This window comes from Pipistrellus hanaki (genome assembly GCF_964339955.1).
Source record: "Pipistrellus hanaki genome assembly, chromosome: 1".
Lineage (NCBI taxonomy): Eukaryota > Metazoa > Chordata > Mammalia > Chiroptera > Vespertilionidae > Pipistrellus > Pipistrellus hanaki.
Genome location: NC_140503.1, coordinates 171,204,585 through 171,229,104, shown reverse-complemented (window position 1 = coordinate 171,229,104; position 24,520 = coordinate 171,204,585). Strand labels below are relative to the sequence as shown.

At 39.7% G+C, this 24,520-nt stretch overlaps 1 protein-coding gene across 6 annotated transcripts in view; it reads right to left on the bottom strand.

Annotated features, from left to right (window-relative positions):
- The window catches only part of LOC311625609 (UDP-glucuronosyltransferase 2B31-like), a gene marked incomplete at its 5' end in the record, with an annotated part of 175,748 nt that overhangs the window by 3,797 nt on the left and 147,431 nt on the right, over window positions 1–24,520 (bottom strand). Inside the window, 4 exons of one of the 6 annotated variants that reach the window (XM_084890110.1) lie at window positions 1,056–1,143; window positions 4,044–4,175; window positions 12,226–12,374; window positions 14,557–15,331. The exons of 1 other annotated variant lie outside the window; for it this stretch is intronic. In XM_084890110.1, the coding sequence (XP_084746236.1) occupies window positions 1,056–1,143; window positions 4,044–4,175; window positions 12,226–12,374; window positions 14,557–15,331 (1,144 nt within the window). Of the gene's footprint in view, window positions 1–1,055; window positions 1,144–4,043; window positions 4,176–12,225; window positions 12,375–14,556; window positions 15,332–19,862; window positions 21,050–22,359; window positions 22,580–24,520 lie in introns of those variants that run through there. 4 more of the 6 variants (XM_084890108.1, XM_084890111.1, XM_084890114.1 and 1 more) reach the window with 4 other exon arrangements.

The following is a 24,520-nucleotide window of genomic DNA, read 5'->3' as shown; positions in this document are numbered from 1 at the left end:
AGAAAGAAGAACTTTAGTTTCTGAAGAAGTAACTAGATACTGGTATGGCATTGTGACTTAAAAAATGAATACAATATTTCTGGGTAGACAAGTTGAAAGAGAAATGCAAGTTCTGTGAAGAGCAGATGCTGAGATGAGGGGCTCAATGGGGGGGAAGGAAACCTGTAATACTTTTAAACAATAAAGATAAATTTGAAAAAGAGAGAGCATTATGGATAAAAAATAGCATGTGCAGAAAAAAAGGAAAAAAAGAAAATGAGGTGGCATTTTGGAATATATTCTCTTAAAGAAATAGTGAAGTCACCGAGAATTACATGTGGCTGTCCAGGCAGCAGGAATGTGAGAATGGTGACTCTGGAATCAGAAAAAGAACAGACCACACTTTATCGTGAAGTGTGTTGTTACTTCATGAAAAACATTATGGCTATTTCTCTCTTGAAAATAGAGTCACTGGTAACAAAAGAGGTGCTCTTATTTTTTAATGGCAGTGAATTAATACCCATACAAAAGTGGAAAAAATAGAAATAAGAAGGGAGAAGTAGGAGGCAGAGTGGTAGTTATTGAAAAATGCTTTTTTTTAAAAAAAAATACATTCAATTGATTTTTCACAAAGAAGAAGAGAGAGGGACAGAGAGCTAGAAACATCAATGAGAGAGAAACATTGATCAGCTGCCTCTTGCATCACCCCCACTGGGGATGTGCCCCCAACCAAGGTACATGCCCTTGACTGGAATCCAACCTGGGACCTTTCAGTCAACAGGCTGACACTCTATCCACGGAACCAAATCAGTTTTGGCTGAAAAAAATTCTTCATGAGAAGTAATTACACCTGAAATGAAGATCTTTGATTTCAGACATAAGGGAGGAGATGGTCTATAATAAAATGTTAGCTTTTCTTTGTTATCCTTTCCCCCAGGACTGGCAAACAAATACAAGGAAATTAAGTTTTATTTTTGAGTTTTTCTAAAATAAATGTTCAGTAATTTGTTTCTTTTTGAAGTATTATCTCTATCTTTGGAGTTATTGTTATTTTGGTGTTTGGTTTTCAGTCTCACCAAGAAGGTCATTCTGGGGGATCCACTTATAGAGCTGAGTATTTGGCCCTAAGGTATCTGGTTTCTTGCCATCAAATCTCCATAGAACCTGTTAAAGTAAAGAAAATATTTCATTCCATGAGTTGAACTAAAGGTATAGCATGCTCATATTAAAAAGAAATTAAGAAATAATCTAGTTAAAGCCCTTCTTATATAGATAAGTAATAAGAACAAGAGATTAACAATGAGAGCTATTATAACACTGGTATGATAGAAATACCCACATTTTATGTGTTTATTTTTACATTCAATCAAGTATGAATGCAATAATGATATTGAACACATACCAGTATACTAATGAGATCTTTAGTGATGAATTGAAGTAAAAAATTTTAGGCTTGGCCAGCAATGCTTAGTGGTTGAGCATTGACCTGTGAACCAGGAGGTCATGGCTTAATTCCCGGTCAGGGCACATGCCAGGGTTGTGTGTATGTGGAAGGGAACTGATCAATGATTCTCATCATGGATATGTCTATCTCTCCCTCTTCCTTCCTCTCTAAAATCAATAAAAATATATTTCCAAAAATTTAGGTCTAGTCATAATTCTAGTGCAAAAATGTAGGTACTTACTATATATCCTATTTAGTAAAATCCTAATATGCAAATTGACCAAACAGCAGAACAACCAGTGGGACAACTGTTTGCTATGATGTACACTGATCACCACAGGGCAGACACTCACGCAGGAGCTGCCCTTTGGTGGTCAGTGCGCCTCCACAGAGGGAGTGCCACTCAGCTCTAAGCAGGTATCATGGCTGGCAAGTGCAGAGATCTTAGCAAAGCCCCCGTGGCATGCTAAGGAGCAGCAAGCTGAGCGGTAAGGAGAAGTACACAGACAGGCAGTAAGGAGTGAGGGTTCCTGGATTATGAGAAGAGCATCCCTAAGCTGGCAGTCTGACATCCCACAAGGGCTCCCAGACTGCAAGAAGGTGCAGGCAGGGCTGAGGGACACCCCCTCCCAGTGCACAAAATTTGTGTACCGGGTCTCTAGTTTATTTATAATTTATCTCTTTTTCCCATGTAATATTAACCTATATTTTTAAGTATTACAGAAGGGTTTTTCTTTTTTTACATAAAAATTTAACTTTATTTTCACTTTTTTTTCTGTTTTATTTGTCTATTTAAATCACTATTTTTTTCCTTTTTATACTTTTTCTTTTTTATTGAATTTATTGGGTGACACTGATTAACAAAGTTATAGAGGTTTTTGGTGTACAATTCTACAACACATCATCTGTACACTGTATTGTGTGTTCATCACCCAAAATCAAGTTTCTGCTCATCACCATTTATCCACCCTAAACCCTCCCCCACCTCTCTTCATCCCAAACCTTCTGAAATCACCACACTGTTATCTATGCCCATGAGTTTTTTCTTTCCCCCCCCCCCTTTTTTTTAATCTCAATCCCTTCACTCCCCTCTTCCCTGCCAGCCTCCTTACCCCTACACTGAGTGCTGTCAGTTGCTATCTGTGAGTCAGTTTCTTTTTGTTGTTGTTTAATTTAGATTCCACATATGAGTGAAATAATATGGTATTTGTCTTCTTACTGGCTTGTTTCACATGGCATAATACTCTTCAGGTGCATCCTTGCTGTCCTCAAAGGAAATATTTTCTTCTTTTTTACTGCAGTGTACTATTCCACTGTGTAAATGTACTATAGCTTTTTGATTTACATGAACCAAAGGTTTATTAGTATGACTAGAATTGGAAATTTTTTAAATGTAAAAAATAAGAGCCTGCTGGCTCTCTATTACAAGTATAGCTGTTGAAAAAAATCCAAAATTGTGATGATGCTAATGTTTTTTCAACTAAATGTTAATACTTCAATGACACAGTATATAGCATGGACAGCACTGATTACTATGGGAACTGTAGCCAAGCTATTTTTATACCCAGGGGAAAAAAGATTCTGATTTTGGAATCCTCATAAATACCAGCAGTTCTTATAAGCTGGATATAATTTACTAGTGCTTAACATTTATTTGTTATATGAATGTTAAAATAGTCACAGATGTTCAGCAAAAATTAGCACAGGCTATAAACAGAAATTACATCACTTAGGAAATGAAAAAATAGTTCATAAATACCCAAAGACTGCAGGTGTAAATAAGATATTGGAAAATATCTTACTACTCTGTTTTATGGAGGAGGGGGCATCTGAACTTTTCCGTACTGGGCTTACTTCTCCTGGACTCCTCATATAGTCCCTACTCCTTCCTCAACCAGGAGAAGTAATTATTCTGATGGGTTAGAAGCAGAGGTTTTTGGGAGCTGTATTTTATAAAGCACAGTCACCTTAATGGTGGATCCATGCCCCGCTCCCCATTTCTAATTTATCTTCCTCCACTTTTATATGATTCAATCAACCAGATTGTGACAGCTTTTCTTTCTCTAGATGTGTCTGGCTTGGGAACCTGGTCCCAGGTTAGTGAGTCCTGGCTATTCTTTCTCTGAACAGCACCCAGAAATCACACTGAATAGGCCGATTTCAAAAATTAGGGAAGTAAGAGTGGCCTGGATTACTTAGCAAACCTCAAATGGCATGACTTGTTTCAGACTGTCATCAATTCCTGCTTACCATACTGTTAGAATTTTATTCCTTTCTAAGAACATACAGTGTGAACTGTGTCTTCAGGAATCCTGCAATGAGATGGAGCCAATGACAGGGCAGAGCTTGGTGATTTTGGTATCCTTTTGCAATATTACTGTAACACCAAACTTTACATTGTACCTCTTAAATATATTCCATTCTGATCACAATGTTAATTCCAAAGTTACTGTTAAACACAACCTTTGTACTACTATTTATCACCTGCCTTGTGTACTAGTATTCTGGTTTGAATTCATACCTGAGATAAATAGGAGCTATCATAATGGCTTACATATCACACAGGAATTTATGTAATTAGCACATATAAGCTGTGTACTATTAAGATGCTTAGCCTAACCTTTTGTGGAATCTGGGCAAGGGCTGATGCAATCACATTGGCTCTTTCTTCTGATATGTTTTTGACCATTGATCCCAAAGTAAACACAACAATACCATGTTTTCCAGAGCTCTGGACAAACTCTTCCATCTCCTGTAAAGAAAAAAATTGCTCCATTACAAAATATAATATTAATAGCATAACAAACGCCATTGAAATGAATGCTTTCAAACAACTAATGAGAGAAATCCACTATTTTCTAGAGTTATGAGTACTCCTTTTTTTACAAGTTGTGCTAAAGTATACATAACACAATATTTACCATCTTAACAGATACTAAGTGTACAATTTAGTAATACATATATTCACATTATTGCACAACCAAGCTGTCGAACTTCATCTTGCAAAACTGCAAATGTACCTGTTATGCAATAATTCCCTCTTCAGTGGTCCCTGGAAACCATGATTCTATTTTCTGTTTCTGTTTAATAGACCAGTCTGGATACATAATATAAGAAGATTCATACAGTATTTGCCTTTTGTCAGTGGCTCACTTCATTTAACATGATATTCTGAGGCTCCATTCATGTTATAGCATGTGTTAGAATTTCCTTCAATTTTAAGCTTGAGTAAAATTGCATTGTGTGTAAATATTGCATTTTGCTTATTGATTCTTCTGTTCATGGGCTCTTGGTTTGATTCCACTTTTGAGTTGTGAATAGTGCTGCTATGAATGTGGATGTATAAATATTTTACTAATATCATTATTTTAATTCTTTTGCATATATACCAAGAAATGGAATTGCCAGACCATATGGCAATCCCACTCTTATATTTTTGGGAGAATTTCCATTGTTTTCAGTAGTTTTATTAAAAAATATATACATATATATATATATATATATATATATATATATATATATATATATATAATTGATTTTACAGAGAGGAAGAGAGAGGGATAGAGAGTTAGAAACATCAATGGGAGAGAAACATCGATCAGCTGCCTCCTGAACACTCCCTACTGGGTATGTGCCCATACCACGGTACATGCCCTTGATCAAAATTGTATCTGGGATCCTTGAGTCCACAGGCCAACGCACTATCCACTGAGCCAAATGAGTTAGGGCAGCTATTTTTTTTTAAAATTGATTCAATATTTCTGTTCCTATGGAATGATGCATTGTATATGAGATTGATTTCCTTTATCATGTATTTTTGCAAGACATATATGTTATACACACACACACACACACACACACACACACTAGAGGCCTGGTGCGTGAAAATTCATGCACTGGAGCGGGGGCGGAGTTGGGGGTCCCTCAACCCGGTCTGCCTCCTCTCACAATTTGGGAGCCCTTTAGGGAGGGAGACAACTTGGTTATCAGAGGAAGGTGACAACCCCATCATACCTCTGCTACTGCCACAGCCGGCAGTGCAAATCTCACCCAGCCCTGGCTACCTGAGACTGGGGTGAACCTGGGTGGCTGGGCAGCTGCCATCTAAGGCTTGCCTGCACTTTGGGCCAGCCCTGCGCAACTGGCAGCCAACATCTGAGGCTTTCCTGAGTCCAGGCCCGCCCCTGTGTGGATGGGTGGTTGAGGTGACTGGGGGACTCTGGAGGTAGGCTCTTGGAGTGGCCAGACTGGTAGTGCTGAGGGGACTGGGTGCCACCATCTTGTGGCTGTGGGTGTTGCCATCTTTGAGGGCATGGCAGTTAATTAGCATATTTCCTCCGTATTTGCTGTGGGTGCTGCCATCTTGAGAGGGTGTGACGGTCAATTAGCATGTTCCCTCTTTATTAGATAGGATATATATATATATCAGACTCCTGAATATCAACTACCCTTAACTTCTAGCCATTCAAAAGTGAGTCACTCAAAAGTGACATATATCCTATCTATATGTATCCTATCTATCATCTACCTATCATCTACATATATATATATATATATATATATATATATATATATATATATATATATATATATATATCACCAAGAAATAAAATAGATCCAGTACACAGAAGTTAGACAATTTTATATGACTATTTATAATGTTTTTAATTACTAATATGGACTCTTGGAAGGAAGCCACATAGCAGTTCTGTATTCACTTTTTATTTTTATTACTATAGTTCTACACAATCACTTCTATTTCATTTAAGGCAGGTTTTCTGTAGGAGTATTTTAGATGAGTCATTAGTGCTTTATTTCCCTAAGAATTATGACTGAATCACTATGTAACTTTCTCTCATTTCTGTAATACCTCATTACAGTTTCCTAAATACCTCCTTTGAGTCATTTTTGAATGGCTAGAAGTTAAGGGTAGTTGATACTTAAGTCTGGTATAATTGTTTGGAATGTCCTTGAAATAGTCCTAAGAGTGCCATCTATGTAATATAGAATTATGTATGTACAGTTACAAATTTGACCATATTTATGGCCTTATTTACATATGACACTTGAAATCATATTGTAAAATTAATGTCTCATTAGATAGTGCTAAGAGTGATTAGCTGTGAGGAACTCCATTATCACTTTACCAAGTTCTCTATGGAACACCTTAATTACAGTGAGAAGGTACAGCAGGGCTGAAATCCTGTTGAATATCTCATTTCACCCAGTTAAGTCTCTGTTGAAGGCATGTTTTATTTGAAAATAATTTTGACATGTGATCCTTAATCCTTGCCAGTATTTATAATTTCATTACTTTCGATAGTGGCGTTATTCCTCATTGTTCAGTGTACTCTTCCCCCCAAAATGAAATGTAGATGATCCAAGTGTTTCCTGGATCTTTTATTAAAACCTCATATTAATACCTTTTTTGGTCCCATCTGTTTTAAATTTATTATTTGTTTTTTATTTTTAAAAAAAATAATAACTGAAACCTTCCAAAAATAAAACTGTACAATACTTTCAATGCTCCAATGTCATTGTCATAAAGTGTTTTTTTCAAAATGGTGTTTTTACAGATAAAAGAACGTAGCATAAAACATTTCAGACTTTGTCCGTGCAGACTATACAATGTTTAGGTCATTCTTTAAAGTTATAATTTATTATGATGCTGTGAAGGTCACTAAACATTCTTACCATTCACATGATGCATCTAGCTAAGATATAGGGATCCTTTGACCTGTATCAACATTTAAAGTCTCTACAGCTACATAGAGAGCAGTTTCCTCTGATACAATTCTAGGAACTAGCAGAGTGACACCTACATATTGTACAAACATGAAAATACATCACAGGTGCCTATCACATCTCTCTGGAGTGAGGAGAAGCCAGCAGGCACCTCATAAGGCCTCTTCCTTGAGCTCACCCCTAATATTTTTCCTGCAAGGAGCTTGTATAGACATCTGGCAGTCCACTTTTCCCCCTGTCACCCATTGGATTAGCTAGATCTATCAGCTTTGATAGCCAAAGAGATTTGTATTCATGAGTCCCACAGACCGTAGCAACCAAATTTATTAATGGTAGAAGAACCCCTTCAGAGGCTACAGCAGTACAAAAGGAGCAGGGAAAACATCTCCCAGTTTCTCCCTGGAAGGACCCTAACTAGAGATTGCTGCCTGAGGGTCCAGCCTCTAATCAGCCTACATCTAGGTATAGCATGTAAAACTCACACCTGGCAGCCTGCATGCCTCCTTTATGCATGCGGCCAGCTGGCCATGAGTTTGACAAGCTTGATCTAGGTGCTGACTGAAGTTATTTTCATTGTGATACTGACAAGTTTCAGCACACCTTCAATTACATAAGAACAAAGAAGGTAGATTGGACAGTCACAAAGATTTTGAGCCACAACCAAGAGTTGTAGCTGGCTGATGGATAAGGTTCATCCCCCACATGAGATCATTCTGTTAAGACTGGGAGAGGGGCTTGTTTTATCTAATGTGCAGGAATCAACCGAAAGGGGGTCAAGGAAAATGAAGAAATAGGGATGTGTTATGTTCCAAACCAAAATACATAATCCCTATATCTAAACTGAGAGCCAGCCATAGGCACTATATTGTCAAATGGGTTATTAAAAAATGTAAATGCTTTCTTATACCTTACACCAAACAGCTGTTGCCCTTAAAGCCCCTTCTCAGCCCCACCTTAGGTTCTGACTTCACAGTTCACCCAGATTAGGTTCTATTGGTCGGTTTCTGTGCCAGTCACCGTCAAAAGCTCCACCTCTTAGGCAGCCTTTGGGTCCTCACACTTCACCCAGGTTTGGTTCGATTGGTCAGTTTCTATGCCAGTCAGTGTCTCTGGGCCGATCAACAGGCCTGATCAGAGAGACTGGGCCCATCCGCAGCCCCAGCGGAGCCCCAATAGAAAGAGAGCTATGGCTGCTGGCCAGAGTCTGAAAGAGAGAGGTAAGGGCTAATCAACAGCTGCCATGGAGGATCAGAACCTGCTTCTGTCTCCAGGCCTCTCTTCAGGCCTGATTTGCAGCTCCGTCTGCAGTCAGTGCTGTGTCATGTACCACTGTGGTACATCTACACAATGGAATTCTATGCTGCAGTAAAAAGAAAGAGTTCTTACCATTTGCAACAGCTTGGATGGAACTGGAGAGCATTATGCTAAGTGAAATAAGCCAGTTAGAAAAAGGTAAACATCACATGATCTCACTCATTTATGGACTATAATGAAGAACTTAAACTGATGAACAGGGACAGATCCAGAGACAGAGAAGCATCTATCAGACCATTAAACCTCAGAGGGAAGGTAGGGGAGGGAAGGAGTAAGGGGGAGGGATCAACCAAAGGACTTGTATGAATGCATACAAGCCTAACCAATGGACATGGACACCAGGGGGGTGAGGGCATGAGTGGAGGGGGAAGGGGTTGGGGGGGCTAATGATGGAATTAGGACACATATGTACCTTAATCAATAAACAAATTAAAAAAGAAAAGCATCAAAAAATGAAAATGCAACTTATAGAATGGAATAAAATATTTGGAAATCATATATCTAATAAGGGGTTATTATACAAAATATGTAGAGAGCTCACATATTTCAGATTCAAAATAGGAAGAGCTCTGAAGAAGCATTTTCCAAAGACATACAAATGGACTACAGGTACACTGAAAGGGGTTCAGTGTTACTAATTATCAAGGAAAAGCAAATCAAAATCACAGTGAGATACAACCTAACACCTGGTAGAATGCCTATCATAAAAAAGACAGGAGATAATAAATTTGACAAAGATATGGGGAAAAGGGGACATGTATAGTTTTGGTAGGAATGTAAACTGTTACAACCATTATAGAAAAGAATGTGGAGTTTCCTCAAAAAATTAAAAATAGAACTATCATATGATTCAGCAATCCCAATTTTGGGTATACTATAGCTAAAGAAATTAAAACAGTATATTGAAAAAGTACCAGTTCTTCTGTGTTTATTGCAGCATTATTCACAATGACAAGATATGGAAACAACCTTGGTGTCCCTCAAAAGGTGAATAAGATATAACACACACACACACACACAGTGGAATATTATTCAGGCAAGAGAAAGAAGGAAATTGTGCTGTTGGTTACAATATAAATGGACTATAAGGGAAGTATGCTAAGCTAAATAAGCCAGACAGAGAAAGACAAATAGCACATACTATTACTTATATAGGAAGTCTAAAAAAACAGGCAAATATAGAAAAAGAATAGAAAAGTGGTTGCCAGAGGTTGTGAGTAGAGGAAACAGGGAGATGTTGGTATATGATTATAAACTTATAGCCCTGAGATGAAAGGTCTGAGGATCGAATGTATAACCTGGTGTCTAGAATTGATAACACAGTATTGTATAATTGAAATCTGGGGTGAGCAGGATTATATGTTCTCACAGACACACAAAAGAAGATAAATACATGAGGTGATGTATGTGTTAATTACATGAGCAAAATACCTTCACAATGTATATGTATTATATTTCAAATCACTATCCTATCTAATAAAAGAATAATATGCAAATTGACCATCACACCAAGACACAAGATGGCAGCCCCCATACAGTCAAAGATGGTTGCCTCCATGTGAACATAAGATGGACACCACAAGATTGCCAGCAGGGGAGGGTAGTTGTGGGAAGTGGGGACCCAGGCCTGCAGGGTAGAGCAGTTGGGAAGGACCAGGCCCACAGAGGAGGGAAGTTTGGGGAGATCAGGCCTGCAGTGGAAGGCAGTTGCGGGGGGGGGGAGGGGTGTGAGACTAGGCCTGCAGGCGAGTATAGTTGGGGGGGCTGAGGCCTGCAAGGAAAGGAAGTTTGGGGGACCAGGTCAGCAGGGGATGGCAGTTATGGGGGACTAGGCCTGCAGGGTGGGGCATTTGGGAACCAGCTGTCCTGGATTGTGAGAAGGATGTCCAACCACCTGTTTATGCCCGATCCCCGTGTTCAGACATCCCTCAAGGAGTCCCAGATTGAAGAGGGTGCAGGCTGGGCTGAAGGGACACAAATTTCGTGCACAGGCTGTTAGTCTATACTAATAACAGGGTAATATGAAATTTGGTCAGGACTCCTTCACAGTAACAACTGAACATCAGGTCTGTGTGGGACAACAAGGCCGGCAAGGGGGCTAGTGAGGGATGACCAGGACTTATATTTTCATCTGGTTACTAATAGCAGGCTGTGTGGGGTGATCAGGTCGGCAGGCAGGGGCAACTAAATGACCAAACAGCAGACTGCATAAGATGACAAGGCCAGCAGTGGGGGGGCAGTGAAGGGTATCCAGGGCAGTAGGGGGGACAGTTGGGGGCAACCAGGCCAACAGGGAGGCAGTTGGCATCAACCAGGACAACAGGGGGCAATTGGGGGTGAGCAAGCCAGCAGGTGGGGCAGTTGGAGCAACCAGGCCAGTAGGGGGACCATAAGGGGTGACCAGGCTGGAAAGTGGGCAGTTGGGGTCAACCAGTCCAGCAGAGGGGGGCAGTTGGTGGCAACCAGGCTGACAGGGGGCAGGTGAGGGTGACCAGGCCAGTAGGTGGGACAATGAGGGGCAACCAGGCTGGCAGAGAAGGGCAATGAGGGGTGAATAGGCCAATGGGGGGCAGTTGGGGGCAACCAGGCTGGCAGGGGGGACAGTGAGGAGTGATCATACTGGCAGGCAGAGGCGATTAGGGGTGATCAGGCAGTCATTTAGGTGAGCAGTTAGGAACCGGGGGTCCAAGATTGTGAGAGGGTGCTAAACTGGCAGTTGGCCATCCACCCAGGGATCTCGGATTGTGAGAGGGTGAAGGCTTGGCTGAGGATACCGCCCTCTCCCCCCATGAAAGAATTTTGAGCACTGGGCCTCTAGTCTATAATAATAAAAGCATAATGTGTTAATTAGACCCAACATCCTTCCATACAAAGCTGGGGCTGTGAGGGAAGCCCGGGTCCCAGGTGCCAGAGGGAAGCTGGTGCCAGCAGCCATGGGGAGGAAGTCCTACTCTTGCACCTATTTTGTGCATTGGGCCTCTAGTGTGCCCTATAAATATCTTATAAAGTTATATGTCAATAACATGTCAATAAAGCTAAAAAGAAAACAATTGGGTTAGATTGAATAGAATTTCTACCAATTTTACCTTGTGAAAGTTATCACATACCTAAACATTTTTAAGTCTAAATAGAAATTGGGCTAACTCTTGAATAAGAGATCTGTTTTCTGTTGCTGTCAATCAAGTGGTAGACAAATAGGATGTCTTAGGAGATAACAAAATAATTCAGTAAAGGATGCTTGTTTTGTAATTATGTTTTAAAATATTATATCAATTTAAAGTATGTTAGATTCTTGCTTTCCTGCATAAGGAATATCCTACATGCTGACAATCATTTTGCAATTTTGTACTATGGTTAATTTTCAGATGAAATTGGTATATTAAATATGCAGGATATTGGGTCTTATTAGCTGTGCAGTGTTCAGTTTCTTTGTGCTCATGTTGTCAGTCAGCTGTGATGTTGAAAACCATGTTCCCCCCAGGGATCTTTCCTGAGATTTTGTGCAGAATTGGTGAATGTCAGAAAACACCTGCTTTATTAGGCTATGCAATTCCTTTTATTTTAGGATGTCAAACCAAATCTGAAATGGGGAATTTTTTAAATGCTGGAATGACAGTAAGTAAATGTTGGGTTTTGCTGCCAATATTGGTGGAACACAATTCATATTGTTGAGGCATTGTCTTCCTTCTAAGGCAGAATACTAGTGAACATCCTCAAAAGAAAACAAAGGGGAATAGGTTTACCTTAGGCAGGGGTTTGGCAGGCTTGCAGTGGAGTCCTCCAACAAAATCGAAATGTGGTAAGACTGGGCGAGGAAATTCAAAATCCCAATAGGTTCGAATGAGCCATATTTCAGCTTTCTCCATTGTCTCATATAATGTACTGCGTCTTCCTGAAGGGGAAGCAAACAGAGGAAATGAGAGCATTTTAATATAAGTACTATACTAGGACATTTTCTGAAAGGTACTGGGGATAAAGTAGCCCAAATGCTTTAAAGTGTCTGTGGTTTGATAATATAAATATTTATGTGTATGGTATAAATGTATACATACTCATATAGGTGATAAAGTGTTGGGAGCCATCAGAGTTGAGACAAGCAACTCCGTCTTAAGGAAATAGAATTAAGTCCCTTCTAGCAGAAGTTATGCGGTGCCCTGAGGGTTTGGCCAGAGGCTAAAGATTAACCTGCAGTTTAGCATCTCTGCAACTTCCCCTTCCTGATCCTCCCCCATAGCTAGCCCAGCCTTGGAATGTTATACCTTGGAATGTTACGCTGCCCTGGCAGTTAGCCAATCCTGTGTTGCCAGATACCTTACCACCTTGTCAATAAGTGCCTAAACCAATTATACACTGCCAAAGACCCCTCTGCATAGGCAACCCTGCCCCCCTTTGTTTCTGCTGTATATATACTGCCATTTCAAAGAATAAAGTTCGAGGCTTGATCAGAACCTTGTCTTGCCTCCGTTCTTCCGTGTTCCTTGTTTGTTTCATTCTCTTAGGTGGTTCCTGCATACCCCGTTGTTGCCCCGCGGGTCGGGGCAATAAAGTATGTAAAATTTGTAGGTTTTATGTTTATAATCAAATAAATAAGGCAAAGTGCTAGATATTTTTATCTGTAATGTGACATCAGTACATTCACAATGATAAGCAATTACATGTAAGCCACTATAGAATTAAACATATTTAATAAAACTACAAAAGTAACAAATGCAAATGTATACATTTATTTGAGCTTTCTAATCAATTAGGCAATGGACACATGTTGCGTTATAAATACTCAGCTTAGTTTCTACAATTTAACAAGCTATTCCCTGAATACTCGATTTTCTAAGAACTGTGATGTTTTTGAAGTATATCTTAGTTCCTGACACCTATAATTGGATTTTATTCATTTTTTGAGCTTAATAATATTTCTATGTATTTAATAATAATATTTGCAAATAACAGCTGGAGCGTTTTCATAAGATAGGAAAATAGATGTGTTCCCTTTAATTTTGGCTCATTTTGTCCGTAATGAAAAGATACAGTTTTTACAAATATATACCAATACCTTGATTGTCTACCCTTCAACACGACTTTCAAACTTTAAAACAGAGTGTAAGCACTGAGTGAATGAATATGCAGTTATTAGAAATTTTGAATGGTAGGTTCTTGAGTCATGTTTGGAGCCATTATATCTCCCCATTGTGAAAGAGTTTCTAAGGTAACATGAAAAAATTCTTTATTTTAAAATTTTAATTTTACAATAGAGAAACTGAGGAGAAATAAGTGGAAATAATTATCTCAAAGCTCACTGGGCTGCTGTGCTATAAAGAAAGTAACTTCTCAATGTGCTTTTTTGCTTTGATCAAGATATTTAGTCAAATTTTAATGCCTTTTAGAAAGCTGAAAAATTATAGTAAAGTAGGTATTTTGGAAATAATAAAACACAGAGAATTTTTAGGGTAGTGAAACTACTCTGTAAAATACGTGTCATTATAAATTTGTTAAAACCCATGGAATATGTAACACCATATGGAGTTAACTCCAACATGAACTGTGGTCTTTGGATGATAATGATGTGCCAATGTAGGTTCAATAATTATAAGACATGTATTCCTTGGGTGTTATATATTGAAAATGAGGGAGTCTATATTTGTTTGCAGGCATGGGTGATATGGGAAATCTTACTCAATATTGCTGTGAACTTAAAAGTTCTCTAACAATAAGTGTAGGATGGGCAATATTTTGACATTCAAGAGTGAACAAAACACTTTACTCAGAAAAAAATAAATTATATTACAAATAAATAGACAAAGAATTGGCATAATGGCTTCTAGAACTCCTCAGTGCTATATTTTGTGGTTTTTGACTTCCTGAAATCTCCTGTATTAATAATGGATCACAGGGTTAAAAATGGCCTTATAACGTAAACATTACTATAATAATTGTGAGATTCAAAGATCTTTATATTATTATTATTTAGTCATTTTACTTATAAAAGGTATTTCCTCTGACTTTATATTTGTACAAACTCCCCTCCCATGGTACTAGCAAAGTTAGGGTTTCAAGCTATCAATTAAAACATGACTTACCTAGAACATCACTATACAACTGATCCCACTTCTTGTGATTATATGTTTGGAACCAGAAGTCAAAATAAAATAGGTAAATCATATTTTTTACTCGCTCCATGAATGTCATTTGATCACTTAATTCTGACAAGACAACAGGTACGTAGGATGGAGGGAGTGGAAGTCCTCCACCGAACTTTTCAATGTTATAGCCAGGAGAGAAGCGGAGACTGTACACAAAAGGTATTTTAAGTAGCTCAGCCAGCAGCTCACCGCAGGGTGCAATGGCATCTGCAAGAACGACATCAAACCTTGATTCCTGTAGTTTGGTAACAAGTTTCTTGTTCAAAACTGCTTCTTTACAGAGTGTTTGACTACAATCAGTATATTCCCACAAGATATCTTGTGTATGTGAAAAATAAGTAAAAAATGTATCTTTTGGCAAATATGACCATTTAGAGATCAGTCGCGTGAAAAGATCCTCAAAATCATCTTTTGTTAAAGACGTAGGAAAAATCTCAAATTGAATAGCAGATGGTTTATTGGGATTAACAAGAATCGAAGCTGAAGATGTCAGAACAGTCACTTCATGACCTTTCTGCACAAGTTCATCCAGGATTGTCTTCATGTTGATCCAATGGCTGTATTCTGTGGGCCACACCAGCACCTTCCCACAGCTTCCAGGGCTGAAGTGACAACTCAGCTGTAGCAGCAGTAGAACTGAAATCCACATCCTAGGCATCCTGGTGGCACACAGGCTTCTTCTCAAATGGCTGATCCCTTTTCCATGGTTCATGTTTATGCCCAAAGGGATATCAACCAGGAAGTTAAAATATAACTCACACATCCAAAGTAAATACATTTGATGACCAGTCAGATAATTTTATGGCAAGTCATAAAATTATAACGTAAGTAGATGCCTGGTGCACAAAATTTGTGTGTGTGGGTGGACTGGTATCCCTCAGTCCAGCTTCCACTCTCTCCAAACTGGGACCCCCTCGAGGGATGTCCGACTGACCATTTAGACCCGATCACCGGGATTGGGTCTAATGGAGGAGACGGACATCCTTTTCACATTCCAGGACTGTTGGCCCCCAACTGCTAACCTTCCTGCCTCCCTGACTGCCCATATCCAATTCTGTCTTCCAGCCCTATAACCCTGACAACTCCCATTTCAGCTTGATTGATGTCTAACTGCTTCCCTGCTAGCCTGTTTGCCCCCAACTTCCCTCCTCTGCTGGCCTGGTCACCCCTAACTGCCCTCTCCTGTAGGGTTGATCACCTCCAACTTCCCTCCCTTGCAGGCCTGGTCCCGTTCAACTGCCTTCCCCTGCTGGCCATCTTGTGGTGGCCATCTTGTGTCCACATGGGGATGAGATATTTGTCCACATGGGAGCAGCTATATTGTGTGTTGGAATGATGGTCAATCTGCATATTAATCTTTTATTAGATAGGATAGAGGCCTGGTGCACGGGTGTGGGCCAGCTGGTTTGCCCTGAAGGGTGTCCTGGATCAGGTTGGGGTTCTCTTTGGGCATGGGGTAACCTGAAGGAGAGTCCTGTGGTGGTTTGCAGGGCAGCCATGCCCCAGGTGACCCAAGCAGAGTCCCTGGTATCTGGAATTTATTTTCCTTCTACAATTGAAACTTTGTAGCCTTGAGCAGACCAAGCCTCCTGCCTGCTCTGTGGCTGCCGCCATTTCTGTTTGGATTTGTTTACCTTCTATAATTGAAACTTTTTAGCCTTGAGTGGAGGCCTGGGCCTGCCAGACTCTGCAGAAAGCTTGGCTTCCTCCATTGCTGGGAAAACCCATTGTTGGGTTTATTTGCATACATGCTCTGATTGGCTGGTGGGTGTGCTTGGTGGGCATGGCTTGTGGGTGTAGTGAAGTTAAATTTGCATATCACTCCTATATTAGGTAGGATGACCTTATTTTAAATACAAATCTGTGTAATACCTAAAAGTGCTATCATCCAGCTGAGTCAACTTTATAGTTTTCATCTGATTTGTAATTTGTTATAGACTACAGGTTAGGTGCACAAAATTATTGCACAGCCTGCAGGGAGGGCGGGAGGTTGTCCCCTCAGCCCAAATTGTACCCTCTCCAATCCGGGACCTCTCAAGGGATGTCCAACTGCCAGGATAGCCCTTATTCCAGGGATTGTTGCTAACCTGGCAGTTGAACATTGCTTTCATAATCCTGGACTGCTGTCTCCTAATCACTCACCTGCCTCCCTGCCTGGTAACCTCATCTGCTCCCCACTCTGGCTTGGTCACTCCTTAGTGCCCACCCTGCTGGCCTGGTCTCCCCCAACTGCCCCTCTCTGCTGGCCTGTCAATTCTAACTGCCTCCCCTGGTAGGTCACACCCAGCTGCCCCCCAATAAATAAAATTATTAAATATATTTTATTGATTTTGTACAGAGAGGAAGGGAGAGAGAGAGTTAGAAACATCAATGAGAGAGAGTCATCGATCAGCTGCCTCTTGCACACCCCCTACTGGGGATATGCCCGCAACCAAGGTACATGCCCTTGACTGGAATCGAACACTGGACCCTTCAGTCCCTAGCTGATGCTCTATCCATTGAGCCAAACATGTCTTGGCAAGGAATGGTATTAACTGCCACATTAAAGGAGGTATTGTACCTCAGGCATTAACCAATTTATGAATGGTTCCAGTTCTAGAAAGGCTGGATCTATTGCAGCTTGGGGGCAAAGGTCCTTCAAAGCTCTTATATTTCAGTAGAAATACAAGCTCTTATTTATACCTTAACAGATTTTACTACAGCGCCCATCAACCTATAATAATAGTGCTTTTGTGGCAAGGATAAGCAAAAATTAATGAAACAGCTACTATAGGGCAGACTAATTTAGAAGAACTTTTCATTTAACTTTCAGCCTTTAAAATGTTAGAGAAGAACAATTTCCATGTTTTATTGGAAGCAATGTCCTCAGTGTTTTATCTACCTCTCTGTGCCAAGTTTAGGGGTAAATCTCTGAGGACTTATACGTAATCAGATCTGGCAAATTGGATATCACTCAATAATGGAAAGAGCCAATCATACTCTTAAAAATATTTATTAAAACAAAAAAGGGGGAGACAGATGTGTCACCTCTAAAGAAAGTATCATGCTTTTTATACTTAAAGAATTTTTTTTTTAAAATTGTGATGCAGAGGATTGTACAGCAGGTGAAAGGCATTAGGGCTCTAGAACAAAAGCCTTTACTGAATTAGCTAGGTGGAAAGGAGCATAAGCCACAAAAGAATTTTATCAGATTTTGTAATAATGTGAGGAAGCGGTTGTATTTTTTATCTTTCCAAAAGGAGCAATGCAACCAATTCAGGTGCCAGAGTGTTATGTCCCTCACCACAATGGACTCAGAGAAGCTCCAGTGTTCCTTCACTCCAAAGGACTGAGTACTGCCCAGATGACAGCAAGAAGATAGAAGAAGCAGAAAACTGAAGGCTCTGCAAGGGACTCAAGTGCCAACATGGATTCATCTAAAGAAGAAAACGACTGAAGCTCAGCAGATTGTGGAAAAGCAAGAAATTGAAGCTACTTCTTCAACCATTTTCCTGCTCATGTTAGCATCTGCTGGCTGCCAATCTTCTGCAAAGTCTTGCACACCAAGTCCATGGACTCTGAGTAAATACACAGCAGCAGCAAAAGAGACTTTCTTTCATTTGCTAGCTAAAAAATGTTAATATCTCCATAGTTTTGATTTCTCACTATTGTTTAGCATTGGCATTGTTTTGTTATTATTTAATAGCCAGAGTTTTGCTCTTGACATTCAAGTTTTAAAAATGATAACATGTATATAATTTAGTTTTTGCATTGGCATTGTTTGCAACTGTTATAATTTTAGAGCCCTATTATTAATGTTTAAATTTTATTTTAATTATAGTAACTAGAAAACAAAAACAAAAGTGTGAGAGGTAGAGGCCGCCTGAGAAGGCACATGGACGTTCTTTAAATTGTTAGCTGAGCCTCAGGCACTGGCAGAGTACCTTTGTCCAGGTGTCAGCAGGGGCAGGTCTAGATATGTAAAACCAGTAATGTTAGAGCTTAGTGAAAAATGCAAATAAGCTCCTTTGACCTATAAAATAAACCTGCTGCATGGCTCGGTCGCTTGCTGCCTCTCCATCAGAGAGATGGCACCCACCTAGCGCCCAGCTTGATGAATCAGTTTCTGCCTCCAGGTCTCTTTCTTTTTTCAATAATTCTTGATCCCCAGCTTTTCCTCTCAGGAACCTGTCATTTTCTGTGATGGAAACGGAAAACAGAGAAACAGGCCCCCTCAATTTGTACCCTCAGTAACCCCCCTGCCAACTGGTTGCCCATGCAGCCTGTTTGTTCAGGTGTTTGATCATCCCTCACTAACCACCCTGCTGGCCTGGACATAGGCAGCCATTTTGTGAGGGCTTGAGGGTTAATTTGCATATTACATCTTTATAGGATGAATGTCATAATTATGGCTAGAGGTAATTGTGTCTGCAATCTTTTAACAGCAGTGATTCTCTACCTTTCTAATGCCGCAACCCCTTTATATATTTCCTCATGTTGTGGTAAGCCCCAACCATAAAATTATTTTTGTTGATACTTCATAACTATAATTTTGCTACTGTTAGTGAATCATTGTTGGGGGCCATCAGAGTTGAGACAAGCAACTCAGTCTTAAGGAAATAGAATTAAGTTCCTTCTAGCAGAAGTTATGCGGTGACCTGAGGGTTTGGCCAGAGGCTAAAGATTAACCTGCCTCTTAGCATCTCTGCAACTTCCCCTTCCTGATCCTCCCCCATAGCTAGCCCAGCCTTGGAATGTTGTGCCGCCCTGGCAGTTAGCCAATCCTGTGTTGCCAGATACCTTACCACCTTGTCACTCAGTGTCTAAACCAATTATATAATACACTGCCAAAGACCCCTCTGCATAGGCAACCCTGCCTCCCTTTGTTCCTGCTGTATATATACTGCCATTTCAAAAATAAAGTTTGAGGCTTGATCAGAACCTTGTCTTGCCTCCGTTCTTCGTGTTTCTTGTTTGTTTCATTCTCTTAGGTGGTTCCTGCGTGCCCCCATTGTTGCCCCGCGGGTCGGGGCAAATCATAATGTAAATATCTGTGTTTTCCGATGGTGTTAGGTTCTACAGCAGCTAGAGAATCGCTAGCAGGGTCACATAAGAACATTGGAAAACACAGGTAATTACATTTCCATTCATAACAGTAGCAAAATTTCAGTAATGAAGTAGCAACAAAAAATATTTTATGCTTGGGGGTCACCACAACATGAGAAACTTTATTAAAGGGTATCGGCATTAGAGAGGTTGAGAAGCACTGTTTTAAAATATATTTTATTGACTTTTACACAGAGAGGAATTGAGAGGGATAGAGAGTTAGAAACGTCAATGAGAGAGATACATCTACCAGCTGCCTCCTGCACACCCCCACTGGGGATGTGCCCACAACCAAGGTACGTGCTCTTGACCTGAATTGATCCTTTCAGTCCGCAGGCCAACGCTCTATCCACTGAGCCAAACCGGTTTCGGCAAGAACTACTGTTTTAGAGGGCTGTGAGGAGAAGAGAATTAGCTCCTGAAATCAAAGTCTTTCATAAATAGGGAGCAATTAGCTGTTGTATTTCTCAAACCACATAAGTTTTGAAGGTAAATTAACTTAAACTGGATGAACGCAATCACCTTCCATGTCTTTAGGTAAGATGTGATGCTGATGCTGGATGTACAGTCAAACAAAGGCGCATCGGTGGTCTCCCAAAATGAAGTAGGAGGGTGAATCATTTTGCACAATTCTGACTTTTGAATAGTTTCTTTAGCAAAAGATAAACTACTGAATTTTGCACCAAGATAATATTAAAATATTCTGAGTATTTGCAAAATAATATTAATATGGGAATAGACTATTTAATGTTCTGGTGTTCATGTGTAATGTTTGAAACACCGTTAAGCTATGTTTTGGTATAACTTTGCAATTAGAATAATAAATTTAAAATTATATTCATATGGCTTTACTTTTGTTTTAATTTTTATAAGTCTTTGTTTGGCATGACATATTTATATCTCTTAATTAGATAGTCACTTGGAAACAAATGTTGACCTGAGAAGCTAAGTTGTGAAAAGTAAGGTTATCACAGGAAGTAGTGACACTTACATCGCAACTTGCTGCTGGAATAAAGTGGAGGAGTCCTATGTACCAGGCATATGAGCTTCAGGCCTCTGAAACAACTACTCTCTTTTATTCTTCTTTCCTGTTTTAAAAAGCTTCCGGCAACAAAATAGAACACATTTTGTGATGACAAATATAGCAGTTGCCACACAGGCCAGCAGGAACCCTATCACATCCAAAGAGTGGTACTGGAGCCAGCTGAGGTCATGGGAGGCTGGCCGCAGGTGTTTGGCTCCTTTGTGGCGCATGACAAACTCGATCCAGAAGACTGCTCGATCCAGAGGTTTCATAGGCTGGTCATGATGAATTCTTGATAATTTCATAGCATTCTCCTTATATCTAAAGAAGAAACACAAAGATACCAACATTGCCAGTTAATTTGCTTAAGCCAATAATTCCCATTCAAAGTTTTGTTTTTAAATTAAAAAATATTTCTATTTACAGATCAACATGGCTAAGTGTTTGAGCCTTGACCCATGAACCAGAAGTTCACCATTGTATTCTGAGCCAGGGTACATGCCCTGGTTGCTTGCTTGATCCCCACTATGAGGTGTGCAGGAGGGAACCGATCAGTGATGCTCTCTTTATTAATGTTTCTATCTCTCTTTCCCCTCTGAAATCAATAAAAATATATTTAAAAAAAAACATACAGGAAAACCACTATGCCATGTGAAAGTAGCCAGTTCTGAAAGACCATATATTGTATGATTCTGTTATTATGAAATGTCCAGAAGGACTAATTTATAGAGACAGAAAGTTGATCAATGGTTGCTTGGTTGAGGGATATGGGAAGTTACTTCTGAGGCATATGCTATTTTTTTTACGCAAAAATGCCCGCGGTGTATATTATGGTGATAGTCTCATATCTTTGTCAGCATACTACATATATTTCAATTATATAATTTTAACAAGTGAATTTTATTGTATGTAAATAATGATCATAATAAAACTAGGGCCCGATGCACAAAGATTCATGTAAAAGTAAGCCTTCCTTTCCCTGGCTGCTGGCACTGGCTTCCCTTGGTACTCAGGACCCTGGCTACTTCACTCCAGCTGCCAGGAACACAGGACCCAGGCTGCTTCACTCCGGCTGCCAATGCCATCCACCGGGATCCCAGCTGCTTTGCTCTTCCACCGCCAGGCATTTGGGATTGGGGCCGCTTCACCCTGGCCACTGCCACCACCACTGGACCTGGGCGATGGGCCGTTTGGTCATGACACCTCTTGCCCTTTTATTATTATAATTTTATTATGATAATAAGTTTTTGAATGTAAAGATATAGTTTCAGAAATTTTAGATATTAAATTTATTAAGGTAAAGAAATTATGATTTTTCTTCTAGTTTACCACTCTTCCTTTTATGTGTTTTATCATATTTTAAAAAAAAATGTGTCCATATAATTTCCTACATAACTTTATATTATTGGAGGAGAAAATTTGTTGCATTAGATGGCTACACATTAAATACATGGAGTTAATATGAAACTTTAAAGTAAATGTGTGATTCAAAATAAAAGTAGATTTAATTTGTGTTAACTCATGTTAATAATGTTAAATTTAGCTTCTTAAAAATGGGATCAAACTGAGATAGACTATTGACAAAATAATCTATGTATAAATACTGTCTATAAAAAACATGTCATACTTACACAGGAGCATTAATGACAGTCTCCAATGCATTGAGCAAATCTGTACTTGAAATAGTGTTGAAGTCCAATCTGACAGCTGCTCCCTTGGTCTTCATGTGAGCAATGTTATCAGGTTGATCCCCAAACATAGGAAGGCCCACCATAGGGATCCCATGGGAGATCGCCTCATAGACGCCATTGGTTCCACCATGAGTTACAAAGGCTTTGGTTTTTGGATGACCTAGGATTGGGTGAATTTCAGCAAGTTATGAATTATAAATCTGGGAAATAAAATGAGAGTTATGCAATAAAGGCACTGTCAGAGGCTAAGTTTAGTAACAGATTGATATACAGTGGTGCCTCACACAACGAACTTAATTCGTTCCAGGAGCAAGCTTGTTATGCGAAAAGTTCGTTATGTGAAACGCGCTTTCCCATAACAATACATGTTAAAAAAAATAATTCGTTCTGTAGCATAAAATATGCTAAGATGACATAAAAAAAGATAAATTTTTTGTTATTATTTTTATTTAGATACATCTAAAAACATAATTTTTTTTTTTAAAAAAACACACATTTTTTTAATTTTAAGACAGACTAAGTAGAGTCTACCGAATCTTGCACATCTTCATCCATTTTCTGCTTTTTGGCCGATGGTTTCATGAAAAACCTGTCCAAAGTCGTTTGTTTTTCTCTTTTCTCCAACATCTGCCGGAAATAACGGACAAGAGTATCGGAGTAAAGATCGTTGATCCTGTTTGCTTCAGCTGAATCCGGATACAGTGTATTGAGTTTAACTTAAAAGGACGACTGCTGTGATACGTGCGTGATTTAATTCGTAATGAAGAACGATTGCCGCGATACGTGCTTAAGTTAAGGGCAGTGACTAACGACTGCCTGCAGTGCCTGCGCGGAAGGATGCAATACATCTGCAGCGATCCTGGAAGCTCGGGCAAAGCGGTAGTGGAAGCTCGGGCGACTTCGTTGTGTGAAACGAAGTTCGTTGTATGAATCATGAAATGAAGCTCGTTGTGTGCAGCGTTCGCTGTGCGAGGCGTTCTTTATGCGAGGCACCACTGTACACATTAGATTGTATTAAAATGTCTTTCAGAACTCATAGGGAGAGGCACCTTAGTCTGCTGTAGAGACAGTGAAGTCTTACATAGAAGATAGGTGTGTTTCTTGTGTTTTAAAAATGAATACAAGTTGCCAGTGGACACATGGAAAGAGAATACTCTGGATTTAAAAAGTGTATGCGAAAAAAAAAAAAAAGTGGTGGTGCATGTTGAAATATATTCTCTTAATAAAATAGTGAAGCCAGAGTGTGATATGTAGATGTCAAGTCAGCAGAGAATGGGATGGTGGTGGCACAGGAATCAGAGGAAGAAAAAGCTATTCATTATAATGAAATATGTTATTATGCCTTAGCTGGTTTGCCTCAGTGGATAGAGTGTCAGTCTGCGAAATGAAGGTCCCGGGTTGTATTCCAGTCAAGGGCACATGCCTGGGTTGCGAGCTTGATTTCCAGTATATAATTGGCAGGAGGCAGCCAATCAATAATTCTCTTTCATCATTAATGTTTCTATCTCTCTTTTCCTCTCCCTTCCTCTCTGAGTTCAATTAAAAGGAGAAGAAGAAGAAGAAGGAAGAGGAGGAGGAGGAGGAGGAGGAGGAGGAGGAGGAGGAGGAGGAGGAGGAAGAGAAGGAGGAGAAGGAGGAGGAGGAGGAGGAGGAGGAGGAGGAGGAGGAGGAGGAGGAGGAGGATGGCTGTTATTAAAAAAAAGAAAAAGAATAATGTGTTATTACTTAAGAAAGAGATATTAAATTATTTTCCCAGTGGAAATTGGAGAGTCACTGGCAATAAAAGAAACTCATATTTTCCAGGAACACCTGTACACTCTTACTGTAGGTTTTATGATTGGTGAAAGGGGAGAGTTAGGAGGCAGAGTGACAATTGGGAAAGGGTTGAGATATTCTCTCTGAGAGGAATTACACATGAAATAAACATTTTTTGTTTGTGGCCATATGGAACATGGCTGAGTAAAATAAAATGCCAAACTGTTATAGCTTATCCTTTCCCCCTAGGACTGGGAAAGAAATATTGGGAAGTTCATTTTTATTTTTGAGGTTTCTAAAAAGAAATGTGCAATATATTTCTATCCTAGTGAATTGTTTTATCATT